This window comes from Acanthopagrus latus, chromosome 6, assembly GCF_904848185.1.
Source record: "Acanthopagrus latus isolate v.2019 chromosome 6, fAcaLat1.1, whole genome shotgun sequence".
Classification (NCBI taxonomy): Eukaryota; Metazoa; Chordata; class Actinopteri; order Spariformes; family Sparidae; genus Acanthopagrus; species Acanthopagrus latus.
Window position 1 is genome coordinate 16,828,843 of NC_051044.1, and position 17,242 is coordinate 16,846,084.

A 17,242-nucleotide genomic window follows, 5' to 3' on the forward strand; every position below is an offset into this window, starting at 1 on the left:
CTTGTGTGTGTGCTACCACTGCTTAGAGATTTCTGTTTTTGACATTTCAAGTGTTTCCTAAAAACTTTTGTAAAAATCACTGTCAGGATTGCACAAGCTGGGGTGCTCTTTATGTGGTGGTTGTGTAAGCAGAATTCAATCTTGGCAACAACGACAACAAATGAAAAAGATAATTAATAACATGTTGTCAAGTAAACTAACTAATGATATCTAATGAAAGTTTTTGTTTTCAGTTAATAAATGAAGCTTTTAGGAAGTTTTCATTTATCTCCAGTGGCAGGGTTTTTTGTCAAGTGTGCAGACCCCTAACAGAGCTGTTCTCTCTCTCTCTCTCTCTCTCTCTCTCACACACACACACACACACACACACACACACACACACAGGTTTATGATAATGAGGAGCCTCAAGGCGCGGGGAGGGGGGGCAGCAGGAGCCATTTTTCCACCATTCAAGCGGAGTTGCGCGGACGGAGCGGAGGTGCTGCATCTGCTGCTGTTGTTGTTGCTGCCGGCGTGTGTGAATGGTGTGTGAGCCGCTCCGGACAAGGTGACCGCGGGTTTACCTCTTCAAATCAGCCGGAGTGACCGGAGAGAAGTGCGCCCGCTAAGAGCATGGCTCCTCTGCAACAAAGGGAAACTCACAGGCGGAAAGTTTAAAGGAATACGGAGCTGAAGACATTCCCACTCGGAGAGCCGGCTGAAAACAAACTGAGGAGCGATGCACTTCGTAAAATGGGATTTGTTGTTATTTTTCTGGTGGTGTAAACTGGTTTCGCTGGCGCGTTGTTACACCGTTCACATCAGTGAGGATGCCGGGACAAGGACAGTGGTGGCCGGCGTGGAGCGGGGCGCACGGTGCGCTTTGGATCAGGTCCTCGCTCCAAAATTCACGGAGCGGTTTTTGGAGACAGACGCGGCGGCGGGCATTGTGTTTGTTTCGGACTCTGTAAAGTGCCCCTCGCTGCGCTCCAACCCCTTCACCCTGTACACTGTGGCTGACTGCACGGACTCCGGCTACAGGCACCTCGTCACCAGCCAGTACGAGGTGCATGTTCACGGTAGGAACTGTTCAAACAAGCGTAAAAGAAAACCTCAGTGGGACATGGAGGTCCTCAGTTTGTTTAGCGGCCACAGCCAGCACCGATCAGAGTGCCACCAAGCAGGCTCTGCTTTATTTTCAGTGGGGGGTCTGCTACCAGAAGCCTCGATCCGCTGCAAAGTCGCCAACAGCCGTAACTTTTATTTCTCAGAGGGGCACTTGTTAGTGTCCGAGACGCTGTGCTGGAGGCAGGACACGCTCCTGGAGTTAGACCTGCTCTGTGATGTGCTCACAGGAAATGGACTGAGTGCTAAAGTCAAACCTGTCTCTGTCCACTGGCGTGTAGGGCAGGGCCCCTTCAGGCAGGGCCACATAGAGAAGCTGTTGGAAAAGGCAGCTCAGTCTGATTCAGGGATTGTGAGCAGCAGGAGGAGGAGAAGCGTCAACAGCAGCCCCCAGTTCCAGCCTCCCATGTATCAAGTGTCTGTGGCAGAGAATAAGCCAGTTGGGACTCCTGTTGTTGTTTTAAAAGCAGTGGATGCGGATGAGGGGGAGGCAGGCAGGCTGGAGTATTTCATAGAGGCTCTCTTTGATAGCCGCTCCAACAACCTCTTTGCTGTGGACCCGGCCAACGGTGCTGTGTCCACAGTAGAGGTGCTGGACCGGGAGACTAAAGACACACATGTGTTCCGTGTGACCGCCGTTGACCATGGCACGCCTCGACGTACAGCCATGGCCACCCTCACTATTACAGTCCGTGACACCAATGATCACGACCCCGTGTTTGAGCAGGAGGACTACAAGGAAAGCATCAGGGAGAATCTAGAAATAGGCTATGAGGTCCTGACTGTGAGGGCCACAGACGGGGACGCACCTGTTAATGGAAACATCCTTTACCGCGTCATCAACAGTAACGGGTCCAATAATGTGTTTGAGATTGATCCCAGGTCTGGTGTAATCCGCACCAAAGGTCTTGTGGACCGAGAGGAGGTGGAGGCCTATATGCTCTTAGTTGAGGCAAATGACCAAGGTCGTGACCCCGGGCCCCGCAGCGCCACAGCTACAGTTCACATTGTGGTCGAGGATGACAATGATAATGCTCCGCAGTTCAGTGAAAAACGTTATGTGGTCCAGGTGCCAGAGGACATGGCCCCCAACACAGAGATCCTGCAGGTGACCGCCACAGATCAGGACAGAGGGAGCAACGCTGTCGTTCATTTCAGCATCATGAGCGGAAATACCAGGGGACAGTTTTATATTGATGCTCAGACGGGTAAAATGGACGTGGTGAGTCACCTGGATTACGAGGCAAATAAAGAGTACACCCTAAGAATCCGAGCTCAGGACGGAGGACGCCCTCCGCTGTCCAACATCAGCGGTCTGGTTACAGTGCAGGTGCTTGATGTTAATGACAACGCCCCCATTTTTGTCAGCACTCCGTTCCAGGCCACAGTGCTGGAGAACGTGCCCCTGGGCTACTCCATTATTCACATCCAAGCAGTGGACGCAGACTCTGGGGACAACTCCAGGCTGGAGTATCGCCTCACTGAAACCACGCCAGACTTCCCCTTCAGCATCAACAACAGCACGGGGTGGATTGTAGTGGCAGCCGAGTTGGACAGGGAGAGTGTAGATTTTTTCAACTTTGGAGTGGAGGCCCGTGACCAGGGCTACCCTGTCATGTCCTCTTCAGCCAGCATTAGCATGACTATTCTGGACGTCAACGACAACAACCCAGAGTTCACTCAGAAGGCGTATTACATGCGACTGAATGAGGATGCAGCCGTGGGGACCAGCGTTGTGACCGTGTCAGCTGTGGACCAGGACATCAACAGTGTGGTGACCTATCAGATATCCAGTGGAAACACCCGCAACAGGTTCTCCATCACGAGTCAGAGTGGAGGGGGGCTCATTACCCTGGCGCTGCCTTTAGACTACAAACTAGAACGCCAGTACGTCCTCACCGTCACTGCAAGTGATGGAACACTCTATGACACGGCTAAGGTGTTTGTTAACGTCACCGACGCCAACACACACCGACCTGTGTTTCAGAGCTCACATTACACTGTCAACATCAATGAGGACAGGCCTGTAGGCACCACTGTTGTTGTAATAAGTGCCACAGATGAAGACACAGGTGAGAACGCACGCATCACCTACTTTATGGACGACAGCATCCCTCAGTTTGACATCGACCCAGACACAGGAGCTGTCACCACACAGATGGAGCTGGACTACGAGGACCAGGTTTCCTACACGTTGGCCATCACTGCTCGGGATAATGGCATTCCACAGAAGTCTGACACCACCTACCTGGAGATACTGGTGAACGATGTGAACGACAACTCCCCCCGCTTCCTCAGAGACAACTACGTGGGCTCTGTTATGGAGGATGTTCCCGTGTTCACCAGCGTGGTCCAGGTTTCTGCCACCGATAGAGACTCTGGACTCAACGGCCGCGTCTTTTACACCTTCCAAGGCGGGGAGGACGGCGATGGAGATTTCATAATTGAATCCACCTCTGGGATTGTACGCACACTTCGCAGATTAGACAGAGAAAATGTACCTGTTTACAGCCTGCAGGCTTTTGCTGTAGATAAAGGTGTTCCTGCCCTAAAAACACCAGTAAACATCCACGTTACAATCCTAGATGTGAACGACAACCCCCCTGTGTTTGAGAAGGATGAGTTTGATATTATGGTGGAGGAAAACAGCCCTATAGGCATCGTAGTTGCTCATATTTCTGCCACAGATCCAGATGAAGGCAGTAACGCACAGATTATGTACCAGATTGTAGAGGGGAACATCCCAGAGGTGTTCCAGCTTGACATCTTCTCTGGAGAACTGACTGCACTGATAGACCTGGACTATGAGTTGAAATCTGAGTATGTCATCGTGGTCCAGGCCACCTCGGCCCCTCTGGTCAGCCGTGCCACCATCCACATCAAACTTGTCGACAAGAACGACAACATGCCCGTCCTCAAAAACTTCCAGATCATCTTCAACAACTACGTGACTGACAAATCGAACAGCTTCCCCACAGGAGTGATCGGACGCATCCCTGCGCACGACCCTGATGTCTCAGATCAGCTCCACTACAGCTTTGAGGTGGGAAACGAGCTCAACTTAGTCCTCCTGAACCAAAGCACGGGGGAGATCCAACTGAGCCAGGCCCTGGATAACAACCGGCCCCTGGAGGCCTCCATGAGGATCTCAGTGTCAGGTGAGACTCCTAGATAACTCTTTGTAATTGCATACTCCACCCAGTGAGGTAAAAAATAGACTCACTGAGGTGCATTCCCACTGTTTCCACAAGCATGTTCTGTCTCCTCGTTTACATTTCCGCTTCACTTCACCGGATAATGGAAGTGATGATGACTTAAGTATGTCTTTCTTGGCTTTAGTGTTCCACAGTGATTTCCCTATAATAGAAATATTCATGAAGGCGGATTAATATTCACTGAAAGATATTTATAAGCCACTCCACCCACACCAAAAATCACTCAGATTACCAAGTCACAAAAGATTTATTGAAGAATTTAAATTCTTCGAGGTGGATTGTTTTCATTTCCGGGTTCTGTAATTTTTTGGACCCCTCATTAAGGAGCTTTCCTGTGTACAGAGGCCTGATTTAGCTCTGTCTATTGTGGAGATTTAAATAGCTGTTTGTCTGAGCACGTCTGTATCCTGTGGGATCCACACTCCAGTGGGCAGACTGATCATGCCCCATAGTTGCCCACCACACCCCCCTCCTCTCCCACATAGAAAGAAAGACCTAATTCCATTATGGTGTATTTCTATAGCTTGTATAGAGTCAGGTTGAAGAGTTGATGTTTTTTAAGTGTTCTATTGTTTTACCGGCTTGTTTTTCCTTGCTCAAATTTGACAGAAAGGGGATGCTCGTTTATTTATGTATCAGACATAAAAACAGTGAATCACCAAAGTTGGTTGAGATCAAAATAAGTTTTTTTTTTTTTACCAGTTTTTTTACCAAACAAGCCTGAAAATTCTTTACTGCTCGTGTTGCCTTCTGACCTGCATGTCTTAAGATGCCTGTGTTTCCATTCACAGTTAATTTTGCATGCCTGCAGAGTTTTATTTGCTCCAGAAATGTGACTGAACTTGATTTTTACAAAGAGAGACGGAGAGAGAGAGGTGGGGGGGTGTTGTTGTTAACCTCTGTTGGAGCTTATTTGACGCAGTGTGATCTGCTGTAAATCTTCCTTCTCTTTGACCTTGGCACAACCTAAGAGAAAAGGGAACAGAGCCATGCAGCATTATTAAGAGATTGTACATCAAGGTTAACGATGAAATCGGACACTTAACAAAAACAGCAAGAAGGACCTTGGGATTTCTGAAGACTGTGTCCATTGAATGATTGGCAGCCTTTTCTTGTTTGCTGATGAGTTGAAACCAAATAGTGGATACTGTATGGTTGGAGTGGGCAGTTGTTATAATGGATTGAAGCTGAGCATTACCTCTCTGGAGAACAATAGTGAGCTGTCGATTCAGGAGCAGGCGCTAGAGCTCATACCAGGCTGTGGTTGGGGGCAACAGCTGTGACTCCAACATGGACCAATTAGAGGCTGGGTCTCCCCACCGCGTCCAGCACCTGCTGGGGTTTATGTGTCAGCACCCCTGCAGGAGACAGAGGGACATGGAGGGGGGAAGGGAAGGAGGGGTTAAGTTGCGGTTGTATAAACTGGTAACATGTCTGAACATACAGTCGTACTGTAACAGAGCTGGAACGTCATTAGACAGGGGCTGTCTGAGGAGGAGATGGGGTAGGAAGATGAGCTCCTCCAGTGGATGCTGCTGACCCCAATTTTCCAAGGCTTCTCCCTCCAGGGACCTCCCAAGTCTTCCCATTATCTCTCTCTTTATTCTGTCGTTTAAGAGGCCCCATATGATGGACGATTTTTGATGGGCTTCTTTTGTATGTTGTTGGACTGTGATTAACATCGTTTCTGAGCACCTCTCTTCAGACTGACATGGATGTAACCACCCTAATGTAGCTACACTTTGCTTCAAGTTTAGAGTGTCTCCTATGCAGTTGCTTTGGGAAGGTAACCTTTGATTAATCCACAGATTAGAATGATCTTCTTAAAGTGTAATTCAGGAATGTGATCCTTTACATTGACACAACTCCCTGACGTACAGTAATTGCTCGCAGATAAAACTGGACTGCACTCTGGCTTAAAATGTTTAAATGAATGATGATTTAACTTCAGTGTAGTCTTAAAATTATAAATGTCATGGTCATGTTACAATAGTAATAAAAAAAATTAATTAGTTACAATATTATACAATATTGTATGAAGAAATTGAGGTATATATAATATTGTTTAACAAATGAACACTGCCATGATCTTACACTACTTGCGTCTTTTATTTTGTTATGATTGAGAGACCTCTAGCAGCAGAAATTACATATTGTGCATTTAAAGGCCGTAATGTCAGATTATTGATAGTCTGGCGGTGACATGAGCGTCTAACTGTCGCATGTCACTTTCCATAAATGTAATTTATATGTGTTTTATTTGAAGTGTCATTTGATTTTTTTCATTATGTTGAAAGCTTCTCAGTGTGCACTTCAAGCTGAACTGTTCAGGAGTTCTCCTCTTTACTTACATAAAAATGCACCATAAAGGTAATTGCCACCGTCCTGCTACCTGAGGTGAAAATAAAAATGAGTTAAGTGGTGTGTAGTGAACTATATTTAAAGAAACGGCATGAGTAATTTCATTTCAATTTAATGTGGTTTTATCATCCCTGCAAAGGCAGCAGTTTGCCACCCAGTTGAACAAATTCACTTACAAGAAATACAAGGGAAAAAAACAAGGGCAGGTAAACTTTATGTGGAACTGGTCATGAATACTTGAATGATATGCAAGAAATCCACCTCTTACATTCCTGCCCTATAAAAACCAAGATGGAGGGCAGAGGTGATGAAGGCTTGAAAGCTTGAAGTAACAGTTTTACAGACATGGTCGTGTGGGTTCAACATGCTCATCGATTTCTTTATGATTTGCTGGTCACTAAAGGAACCTATTGATCTTTGTAACAAAGCCTGTTGAGAAATATGAAAATCACCTTTTTTATGCTAAAGGTGTTTAAAAGAGATACATTTTTTTTCTCCAAACAAGCTCAATAGTTTGACTGATCTTGTCAACAGAGAATATTACTCTTCAGATTGCAGGGTGACTCTTTTGTCGTTGAAAACCACAAGCAGGCACTTAAAAACTCCACATCCGACAGCCACTTAACCTGATCATCCTGCTGCCTTGTCGTGCACTGGCTGTGTGCACTAGCATAAATTAGTGTTTTTAACTATTTGATTATGTTAGTGAAGGAGTCAGATGTACAGCAGTGTTGCGTGGGCGTTGGGCCTTCCTCCGCACTCAATGAATGGAAAACGATAAAGTCATTAGGGTGGTGTCTGAAGTAATTAGTGTACTGAAACTTATTTCAGATTTCACAGATCTGTTGAAAAGCAGCTCACATCTCTGCCACACTGAAGATAAAACTGACATATGTGATGATATAATTCGCCATGTGTCACTTCAGTATTGTGGTCACACTGCAGAGCGAGAGGCTGGTTGTCGTCTGTGGGATTAGATTTGCTGCATCCTGGGATCTGTCAGACCAGTGTTGACATACTCCGGGGCTGATCTACTGTTCCCAGGCAAGCGTGAGCCTGCATAAATAGGTGTTTGCGTTTGATGGCAAAGATTTTCCCCCTGCATTTTTTTCATTCTTAAAGCCCTCTTAATTTCCATGTAGAAAGTGTAGCTAATCCTTCATTATCCTTCAGTCTTCAACACCTTATTATGCCTGGTAGTTTGAATATGAGGCCAATTTGTTGTTTATGTTTTGTCACTATTACGTTCATATGTCAATTTCTATACATTTCTTGCACTGTAAAGGGCCTCTGCAGTAGTTACATGCTTAAATATGAACCTCCTGTGTGGCATATATACAATGTATACATTATTACAACTATGCCATTAGGACACTTTGTCCTTGTTTTAATCAAATTCTGAGTCCAAGCCAATATCAACCCCCATGCTCACTTAGCAAAAGCCAATGCAGAGATTTCAGAGACAAACACGCCTCCACGTCTAATGATGGCAGTTCGATTCAGCTCACATCACACTGCAGGTTGTACAGATGCTCAAATTACATGGTGGACAGACGGCAGATATATTTTCTCTCTCTGCTTGCTGTCGGGAGAACAGACCCTTTAAAGTGTGAAGTGGCCGTGGATGCTCCAAGGTTAAGGCACTTCACCGTCAAACTCGTGTGAGCCAAACTTGCTGGCATTCGACCCAGTTTACTGATGCAAACAATCTGTAGGCTTGTGTATCAAGTTGTTTGGTTTCTCGAAGATTATTTGGTTAATTAGTTTTAAAGGAGACCTGTTGTGCTTTTTTAATATTTTTCCTTCCATATGTGTATATATATGTTTCTGTGCATGTAAAATGAAAATTAAAAGGTCAATGTCCGCACCAACAGAAGCTTCTCTCTCCAACAGCAAACACTGCTCATGAAATGCCCTCGCCAGTAGTCTTTCCTTTATATTCAGTGACTTTGTGACATCTCACCGACACTAGTTTGGCATGTAACAATATATTTTGCACAGCTTCTCTTTTGTTGTTAGTGATGCTTGTTCTGGTGTGTGTGAACTGACCAATCAGAGCAGACTGGGTATTCAGGCAGGGGGGCCTTAAAAAGAAGAGTTAAAACAGAGTTTTTTCAGATAGAGATATAGACAAAACTGAGCAGGTTGAGAAAATGTGTTTTTGGGGGATATTTGTATCCACATTCCATGTGGCTGAATATGATTTTATGTTGTCTTAGAACCCTTTTGCCTCTGCCCTTCACCATTCTTGCATAAGATTATGTTACATGCCTGGAATATAAATGGAGGAAACTCTCTTTAGGTCGGGCTCAGACAAGTTTGACAGCAAAGTGGCATTACTGCATAAGTAAGAGCCAAGACATTCACAGCCGGCGTAATTTCATTATAATCTAATAAACCTTTAAGCTGTCTGTGAAGGGACTTTCTCAGGGGTTGTCTCCTGTAACACTAGCCCATCAAGCCGTACAAATCTGGTATATTTCTGTGTGCGTGCGTGGGGGTGTGTGAGGCCTCCAACAGCTGGTCCACTCTGATTGCTTCTCTCTTCGCCAGTTCATGTAATTATTTCACCCAAGCGGAGTGTACCTTGGATTTCTGTGCTCTTCATGCTTGATGAATTACTGTTTTCCTTACGGTTGATTCATAAGACTCAAAGTCACAGCTTGCAAACGCTCGGCCCATGTGTTGTGCGACTGGAGTCATCCGTAATGCGCTCCTTTCATTCTCCGTGCTTCCCTGGTCGGCGTTAGTCACACTTGCAGGCTTGCTTGGAATGTTTGTAGCACTGTTTCTCTTCTTTCTCTTCCTTTAACATCACCTATCACCTTGATCCTGTTTCTCTTTCCCTCTTTTTGTTTGCCTGTCACCGTTCCACATTTTTCTCCTATCTAGCCGGGTCTATAGCTCTCACCCCTGCAACCTCCACTGTTCCCTCCCATCATTTCAAGCTCCTCCACCCTCCCTCTTAACCCCCCCTCCTCTCTCTCTTCTGTCTCTCCCTCCTTTGACTGTTGTCCCCCCTTCTCTCCCCTGTGAAAGGAAGAATGCCTAAGAGAAATGCTTTGTTAAGCACCCAGTTGTCATGGTGAACCCAGCAATGCCTGAGAAATTCCTTGTGGGTGGGGACGAGGGGTAAGGTCCCTTTTGTGGAGTGAAGATGGGGGGGAGGGGAGGCACATAAAGTTCTAAAGAGCAACTGTCCCCCTCTCCCTCTTTGCAGTGAAGCATGTAAGGCTTTCTTTGGACCTGTAATGCTCCGGGACACACTGACCTGTCCTGCTTTCATTCTGTAAGCATTTTTACAGGACATGCAGCAAGTCAGCCGACACCTGACTTCAGACATAAACTTTCCATCCGCTGTGTTTTTGAAGGATAAAGTTTAGTCTTGCGTGTGACAGACTTCAGAGGCCCCCGTGAGTGCAAAGCTTGCGGTGATATGATAGGGTCATCTTTAAGCTCTTTGAATTGTGACACAGATGCGCTCAAAAGGGTATCTGATTTCTTGCTGCCTGCTTGTTTCTCAGCAGAACATCCTGCTGTGGGCTCTTCTCCGCTACGCTTGGTTGCATTGATGGTCCAGAGGAACTGAGGTGGGGTGAGGGTGCGGGTGAGGAGGAGGGATGACATCATCTATATGTGTCAGGAGGGGAAATCGTGTTTGGGATTAGGGCTAGTGCATCGCTGGGGTGAGGACCTTGTGGTGCTTGCATATATCTCAGCGTTGTCCTGCATTGTCCTCACTATCCCAGTAGACAATAGGAGTTTGCTCTGTCTGGGGCTTCCCCCCCTCCATCTGTCTTTGTGTCCACTTGTTTGCCCTGGTGCTGCTGTCTTCACGACAGTTTCACCGGGCCTATTGTTCATCCATGGATTATCCTATTTACTGTACAGTCTGATGTAGGAACTTTAAAAAAAAAATCTCCCCTTCTTACTGAGCATGTACAGTATAAAAAGGCTCCACTACAGTGACTCAGATCCAGACCTAATTTTTTTAGGGGCTACTTCTGCAGTTGCTATAGGGTACATGGAAAGACAGGTCTAACTAAGTTGAAAAAAACAAAACAAAAAAAACCCTAATTTGATTAAAAAAACAAACACACATTCAGTTAGCTGAAACACTAGACAAGTAAACTTTATAGTTAACCTAAAATAGTATAAAAATGTTAGATAGCTTCAAGCATTAGATAAATAGTTGAATTAGCTAAAAGTACTCACTCAGTGGTTTAATTGACTAAATGTAATAGTTAAATAGTTGAAATAGTGAAGTAAAGTAAGGTAAAATGGTATGGCTGAACAGGCTGGAAGTAATAGTAGTATGCATGTTTGAAATAGTCAAATATAGATGGCTGACATAGTTAAAACTAGTGATTAAATGTTTGGAATTGTTAAAAGCAGTGGCTTTGTTGAAAGCGGTCTTCTTCTGCAATATTCAGTATGAATATAAACATAAACAAACTTACTTCACTTAGGCAGTTAAATCAAAGTTCGGCCATGACAGGTGCTGCTGATGAGGTGTTTCTTGAGTCCGTGTTTGGGAAGTCCTGTTGTAGTTCACAAGACAAAGTATTTGTGTTTTTTGTTGGAAAAACAACTCCAGACCTCCGCTGGCGTACAGAAAGTACATGTTTCTCACACAATGAACTTGACAGATTATGTTTGTTTAACAGGCCGTTACCTTTATGCTACATTGCACTCATTTAGCATTAAACCTAACCAGCGAATTCACAGTGACCTGGTTTCATATGCTTCAGCTGTGCCGTGCATACTGGCATCATTAGGCTGTTAAGACATGAGGGTAAGAGGTGTGGCTGGTAGAGGTGGTGAACCGTAGCATGCAGGAGTTTTAGATGTTACATCACCGTTTAAATTATATTAACGCTGACAAGAGGGCATCAGGCTAACAAAGCAGATGGTTTCTTCGTGAGTTACTGCAGCGGTATGATTGTGCTTTCACAGTTTGGTGGCACTGATTGAGTGAGAGTGACTATTTTTAACCTTCACTGAGGAGGTGCAGGTGGAAGTTGTTGTTTTTTTACATTTGCTGATCTGAGCAGACTGTCTTCCAGTTTTTTTCTTTCCGAAAATAATTTACTTCAGAAATTAAACTGTCAGGATAAGTTAATATAATAGCTTGTTTATTTTTCGGCACTGGTATCAAAACTGGTATGTAACTTTGAGCTGCTTGATGCTCAGTATCCAATATCTATCTAGTGACTATTGGTACATTTGAATAACAGCCTCTGGTCACGTCACGTCCCTGCATGCTAATGTCTCTTTACTACAGCGCTGACAGCAGTTTTCCTTTGATATGCAAATGCTCTGATTGGAAGTGTTCAGATCCTTTTCTATGGCTCTAAAGCCGCTTCACCATAGAGGAGGAATCTATGGAATGTCCTCTTCTCGTGGTTTTCAGATACAGCAGAAAAGTGTCATCAGGGGACGCTGTGGCAGGGTCCGCAAATGAGTACGAATGGCCTCTTTCCAACATAGTCAGCTTTCCTCCTGAATGGAGAAATCAGTAGAGGGATTGTGGGTTTGCGCTCAATCCTCTGGATTGAAATCCTTGGGCTGACATTGAGCTGCACAAGCAGTTTTCATTATTGACTTCACAGGCACAGCAGGAATTAGGTGTTTTTGTGTTGTGTTTATCATTACAGCTGACCTTTCTTTTTTCTAACTACTTAAGCTTAATTCATCAGCAGAGAAGATTAAAAAAAAACAGTAAATTACAGTACATCTGGATTTTAATCATTATAAAAACAAGGTCAGGGATGCATGAATATTTATTTAACCTGTACGTTTTTCTCTTCTAAAGCAAAATAACACAGACAGACATTCATGCACATACTTGCACACAGTGGAATTGATAATTGCATATTATGATGTTCGGTGTAATTTGTGTTGACTGATGTAACGGCCTCAACATTGCTCAGATAACAGCAAATCTGCTGCGTAGGAGTCTGAGCATGCTGTCGGTTCCCTCCTCTGAGAGTGTGATTTGCAAGTAGGTTTTCTGTTGTGCATGATCTGTTGGCAATCAGATGTGTTTGATTTTGTGGTTCAGCCTTTTCCCAACAATGGAGCCAATAACACAGTTTTCAGCCTGGTAGAGGTGAGGAGCTTTTTTATCCCAGATCTACCACAAATCCGCAGTCGGTCTGCTGTCAATGCGAGCTGAAAATTTCCCAAGCGACGGTAGTTCAAGAGTGTTTTGGGCGATTAGAGGAGCTTTAACATTCTCAGCCCTCATGGCATGTTTTACCCTCCAGACTACCAATTTCTTGACTTCTAAAGCTCGGCAAATTTAGTTCTCATCAATCATAGTGTTTAAATTAGATTGGATAACAGCAGAGTAGTGTGTTTTGTGTGTATTGTAGAGAAAGTGAAGTAAAAAATGACATTTTCAAGTTGAAATCCTTTGTCCACGTTAATTGTCGATCTCTTATTGTACGCTTGATATAATTCAATATGAATAAAATGTTCTCTTCCTGAAACAGAAAACATTTTCTGGCTATCTTGTGTATATTTAGATGAGAATATTAATACAAAATCCACCGTCTAGCACTTCTAAAGCTCCAGTCACTTTGTTATATATCATTTTGATACAAAAACACTTGTGACTAGGAAAAATCAGGAGGAATCACTGGATCATAGCTACTGCTGGGTTGAGAGGTCATAATATAAGAGTAATAATATTTTGGGGGGAATCTGGAAGGTTTGTTTGACTGTTATTCTTTACATGTGAAAACGAAAAAGGACAAAAACAGTAAAGTTGAATCTTAAAATATGTAAGAATAACAAAATGAAAACAGAAACTGAGTGATTGGATTAAATATCTAGAAATAAACTGATTTAAGTTAGAAACTATTAAAAATGTGATTCCCTCCCTTCTAGCATTACACACTTCTATACCCAGGTTTGTTTATAGTGAGTCACAAATGAGTAGGTGGGTTAGAATTTGGACTCTCAGCCGGCTGTTGAAAGGCTCCTCTTGATTCCTGTTGGCTCGATGGTGATGTAAATCGCTGTAGGTGCACGGAGGCCCTGGCAGGCGTCGTTAAAGTATTTTATGCAGAGCGTGGTGGTGGTGTTGGCGGGGGGGTGTCAGCTTCGGCCGTTGCTTGTCTAGTGGGGGGTCAGGAAGAGGGGAGAAGGTGGGGGGTGTGTAAGGGTAATGAGATGAAAAAGCCCTCCCTCCCTTTGCAATGCATAGCCCCCACCCCCCAACCAGCCATCAGGCCCCATTCAAGCAGCAGTTGAGTGTGTTTCACCTTTCAGCCCCGGTTAATTCAAGCAGGCCGCATTTTACTGCATCCCTTTTGATCACCGGATCTTGAGATTCCAGCTTTTAAATTAAATCGACACTGAACAGAGTGCACTTGGTTTTTAATGAAGGAGACATCTGATAAGCTTGATCTAACAGATATAAGACTTTTTTAACCACTGCCAGAGCACTGAGCCACAGAGCTCCAGCATCATGATAAACTCCTGCTCATTCGGTCTTTAACCCTCATCAGCACGCATTAGTGTCTGTCCAGGACTGTTTTTTTTTTTCCTCTCTTTTTTAATGGGGTTGTTAATTGAACCTCAGCATGGTGACTGGTATGAAGGTGAAGATTAAGCCTGTTGTCCCGCTGGGTGCTTTCTGTTCCTGTATGTCCACTTGAGGTCTATTGCCATCAATTTGAAAAGATGCTTAAAGATAAACACAATTAGTCAATTATTAATCATATTTTGACGATTTCACAAAGGATTAAACAAACTAATTTTTACTTACTTTAGGGCCATGACATACAAGGCCAATGCTACATTTTCTGGCCATCAGTAAGCATCTGCATCATCTCATAATGTCCATGATTTCACCCATTTTGTGCGGTATATCTATATTTTTTGACTCCGTCTGTTTGCCAGTCCCATTTGTCGCTTTTCATCGGACATATTCTCCATTAGAAGTGGCTAGATCTGCAGGAAGGGGGTCAAAATGCTTTATCATAACAATGATTTGTGCTCCTGAGTCTACCAATTTCCCTTTCTGAATGGAAGAATGTACAAGCTAGTTAGTCACCCGCTGTAGCTTTTACGGTGTGTTCAGGTGCAGCTGTGTTGGCCGAGACATGAGACAGTGCAACAGTTGCCCTAGTTAGTTTAGGGTGTCTGGGCCCCTCAGTTACAGTGTGTGTTGGAACAGTTGTGGCTCCAGTTGTCCTCTGTAGTTTTAAACAAGTGTTTCGGCTTCGTCTGATTTCACCCTTGGCCAGATTTACAGTCCGGTGGGCCCCATGTTGACGGGTCCCGGCACCTGTAAGGCTTAGTCTCACACCGGCCATAAACGTGCCAAGGTGACGACACAACTGATCTGTGTGGGTGTGGAAGGGAAGAGCTTCAGAAGGAACAAGTGAAATGTAATAAATTAGTCAGGGTCACACACGCATACACACATACAGCAGCAAAGCCTCAGTAATTAATGTATGTGATTCAAGGCTGTTCCAAGGTCAGAGTATTTAATTCTAATTAAATTAAACCGTGTCCTGTTGTGGCCCCACAGGGACTGTACTCCCAGGTCAGAGCTCTGTGGTTTGTTTGGTCGCAGTGTGTCGTAGACGTGTCGTCTCTTTGTGACCTTGTGTGGACACTGTGGTTTTGTCTTGGTCAGCAACATGCAAACACGACACCTTTGACAAGAGCTTCACACTGTGTTATCTTGTTAGCACAGTTTTATAATTTTTCTGTATTTACCATTAATACCTACCATCGAGGCCAGGCAGACACAGCTGTTCTTTCAATTTTAGAGCCGAGTCCTGAATTTAATAAACTACTATGAGGAGATTTTGGCTTGAAGTGAAAGATGAAAGTAGAAATAGTCTTTACTCCTGCTTTCAAACACAATAATACAAGCTATTTATCAAATTTCTTGCATCATAAATTGCTCTTACTCTTCCAGAGCTGTTTATTTAAGAGAGCTTTGAGAAGTTTCCTTAGTTTGCAGCAAAGAAACTGAGATGAACATCTTCTGAGACATGTTCTGGAGTGCTCTGGAGTAGAAGATATAATTTATCTAGATGAATAAAACATGAACTGTAACAGTATGTATACTCTATTCAAGATAAGGTCGTTTTAGCCTACCATTTGCATAGGATGTCAGCATTTTATAGGATGTTGCTCGGCGTTGCCCCCAGTTAACAAAGAATAAAAAATAAAAGCTGCATTTTCTGCATTCTCTTCACTTCATCCTTACCAAGCAGCATTATTTCTTCCATGCTCAGTTTTATTTTGTTATTTGCAAGTATCCCAAATGAGCTATTGACAGGCTCCTGTTTGCCGTCTACTCACGAATGTACAGACAACTACCACTGGATTACTTTGAGTCCAGGACCCACTTTTTTTTAACCGATTTATGGACATCTATTTTCAATGAAAGAGTGTAAAAGTATAAATGTATCTTAGAAATATGTTGATACGGTCTCTGTGTTCAGATTAAAACTTTGACTCTAAGTAGTTGCCACAAAGTGCAGTAATCAGTGGTTAAGGGTTTTTAAAGTACCTTAATTGATTGATCACTTGAGAGTTGCTCTTAAAGGTTACTGACGCTTTAAGTAGGAGCGTGTCAGCGGATAAATGCGTCGGATTCTTCAATTTCAAGAAGCCGTTTTTCTTTTTATGTCTCATCAGAGCATTTTTCAGTGCAACTTTTAGAAGTTTGATAAGGACGAGCCAAGATCTCACTGTTCAGTCCTCAAACAAACAACCAAACAGAAAGTAACACTCTGCATGCTCATTTCCAAATCATAGACTCATTAAAAGCTTGTAAGTTTGCGGAGCGGCTCGTTGGTTCGAGCTGTAAAAGCTGTGAAATGCAAAGACGTCCACAGCCCTTATCCCTCCAAAGTGATTTTTAATTTATGATCTCCCTATTGATCTTGGAAATGGGACCCAGGCTTTGCGCTCTTTGATGTAGTGAGTACTCGGTGCATGCTGCACATACAGTAGTGTACTGATGCTGAACAACTAAGACAGGCTCTGCTCAACCTCATTACCTTCTTACCCGGAGGTTCCCGTCATCATGACACACTTCTGCAGAGAATCACACAATCCCTTTCTGAGGGAGTATCGGCCACTCCGGATCACAGAATTAACGTGCATTTGTTTGGTTGTGGTGTTTTTAATGTGGAACCATGAGACGTGATGAATGGCTGCTAGAGAGAGCTGCTCAAGTGCGATTATTTATCGTCTTTGCACTGTCACGATGATGAATGGCATATTTATAGTGTCTCTAATGTGTTTCCCCTCCCCACAAAAACTAGGAGGTGTTTTCATTGGCTCGGTGTTTAACCTGCTCTTTAGGAGTTGGAGCAGCCACGTTTGAGGTCTCCGTCCTCTCTGGGAAAGACACTTCATCAATCACAGCTAGTGTATTGATGTAATGTGAATATCCTTTCTGTCTTTTAACCTGCTGGACTAGCTACATCACCTAAAGACTGTATCTGATTGGTCCACGGACCTCAACATGATTGTGACTTTAGATTTTCCTCTCACAGGATTGCCTGCAGCTCTTCACGTTTAGT

At 44.0% G+C, this 17,242-nt stretch overlaps 1 protein-coding gene across 4 annotated transcripts in view; it reads left to right on the top strand.

Annotated features, from left to right (window-relative positions):
• Positions 1-17,242, top strand: part of celsr2 (cadherin, EGF LAG seven-pass G-type receptor 2) — a 65,285-nt gene that overhangs the window by 2,343 nt on the left and 45,700 nt on the right. For all 4 annotated transcript variants that reach the window (XM_037100465.1, XM_037100466.1, XM_037100467.1 and 1 more), the window contains exon 3: positions 385-4,262. In XM_037100465.1, the coding sequence (XP_036956360.1) occupies positions 719-4,262 (3,544 nt within the window). In that variant the 5' untranslated portion in view covers positions 385-718. The remainder of the gene's footprint in view (positions 1-384; positions 4,263-17,242) is intronic.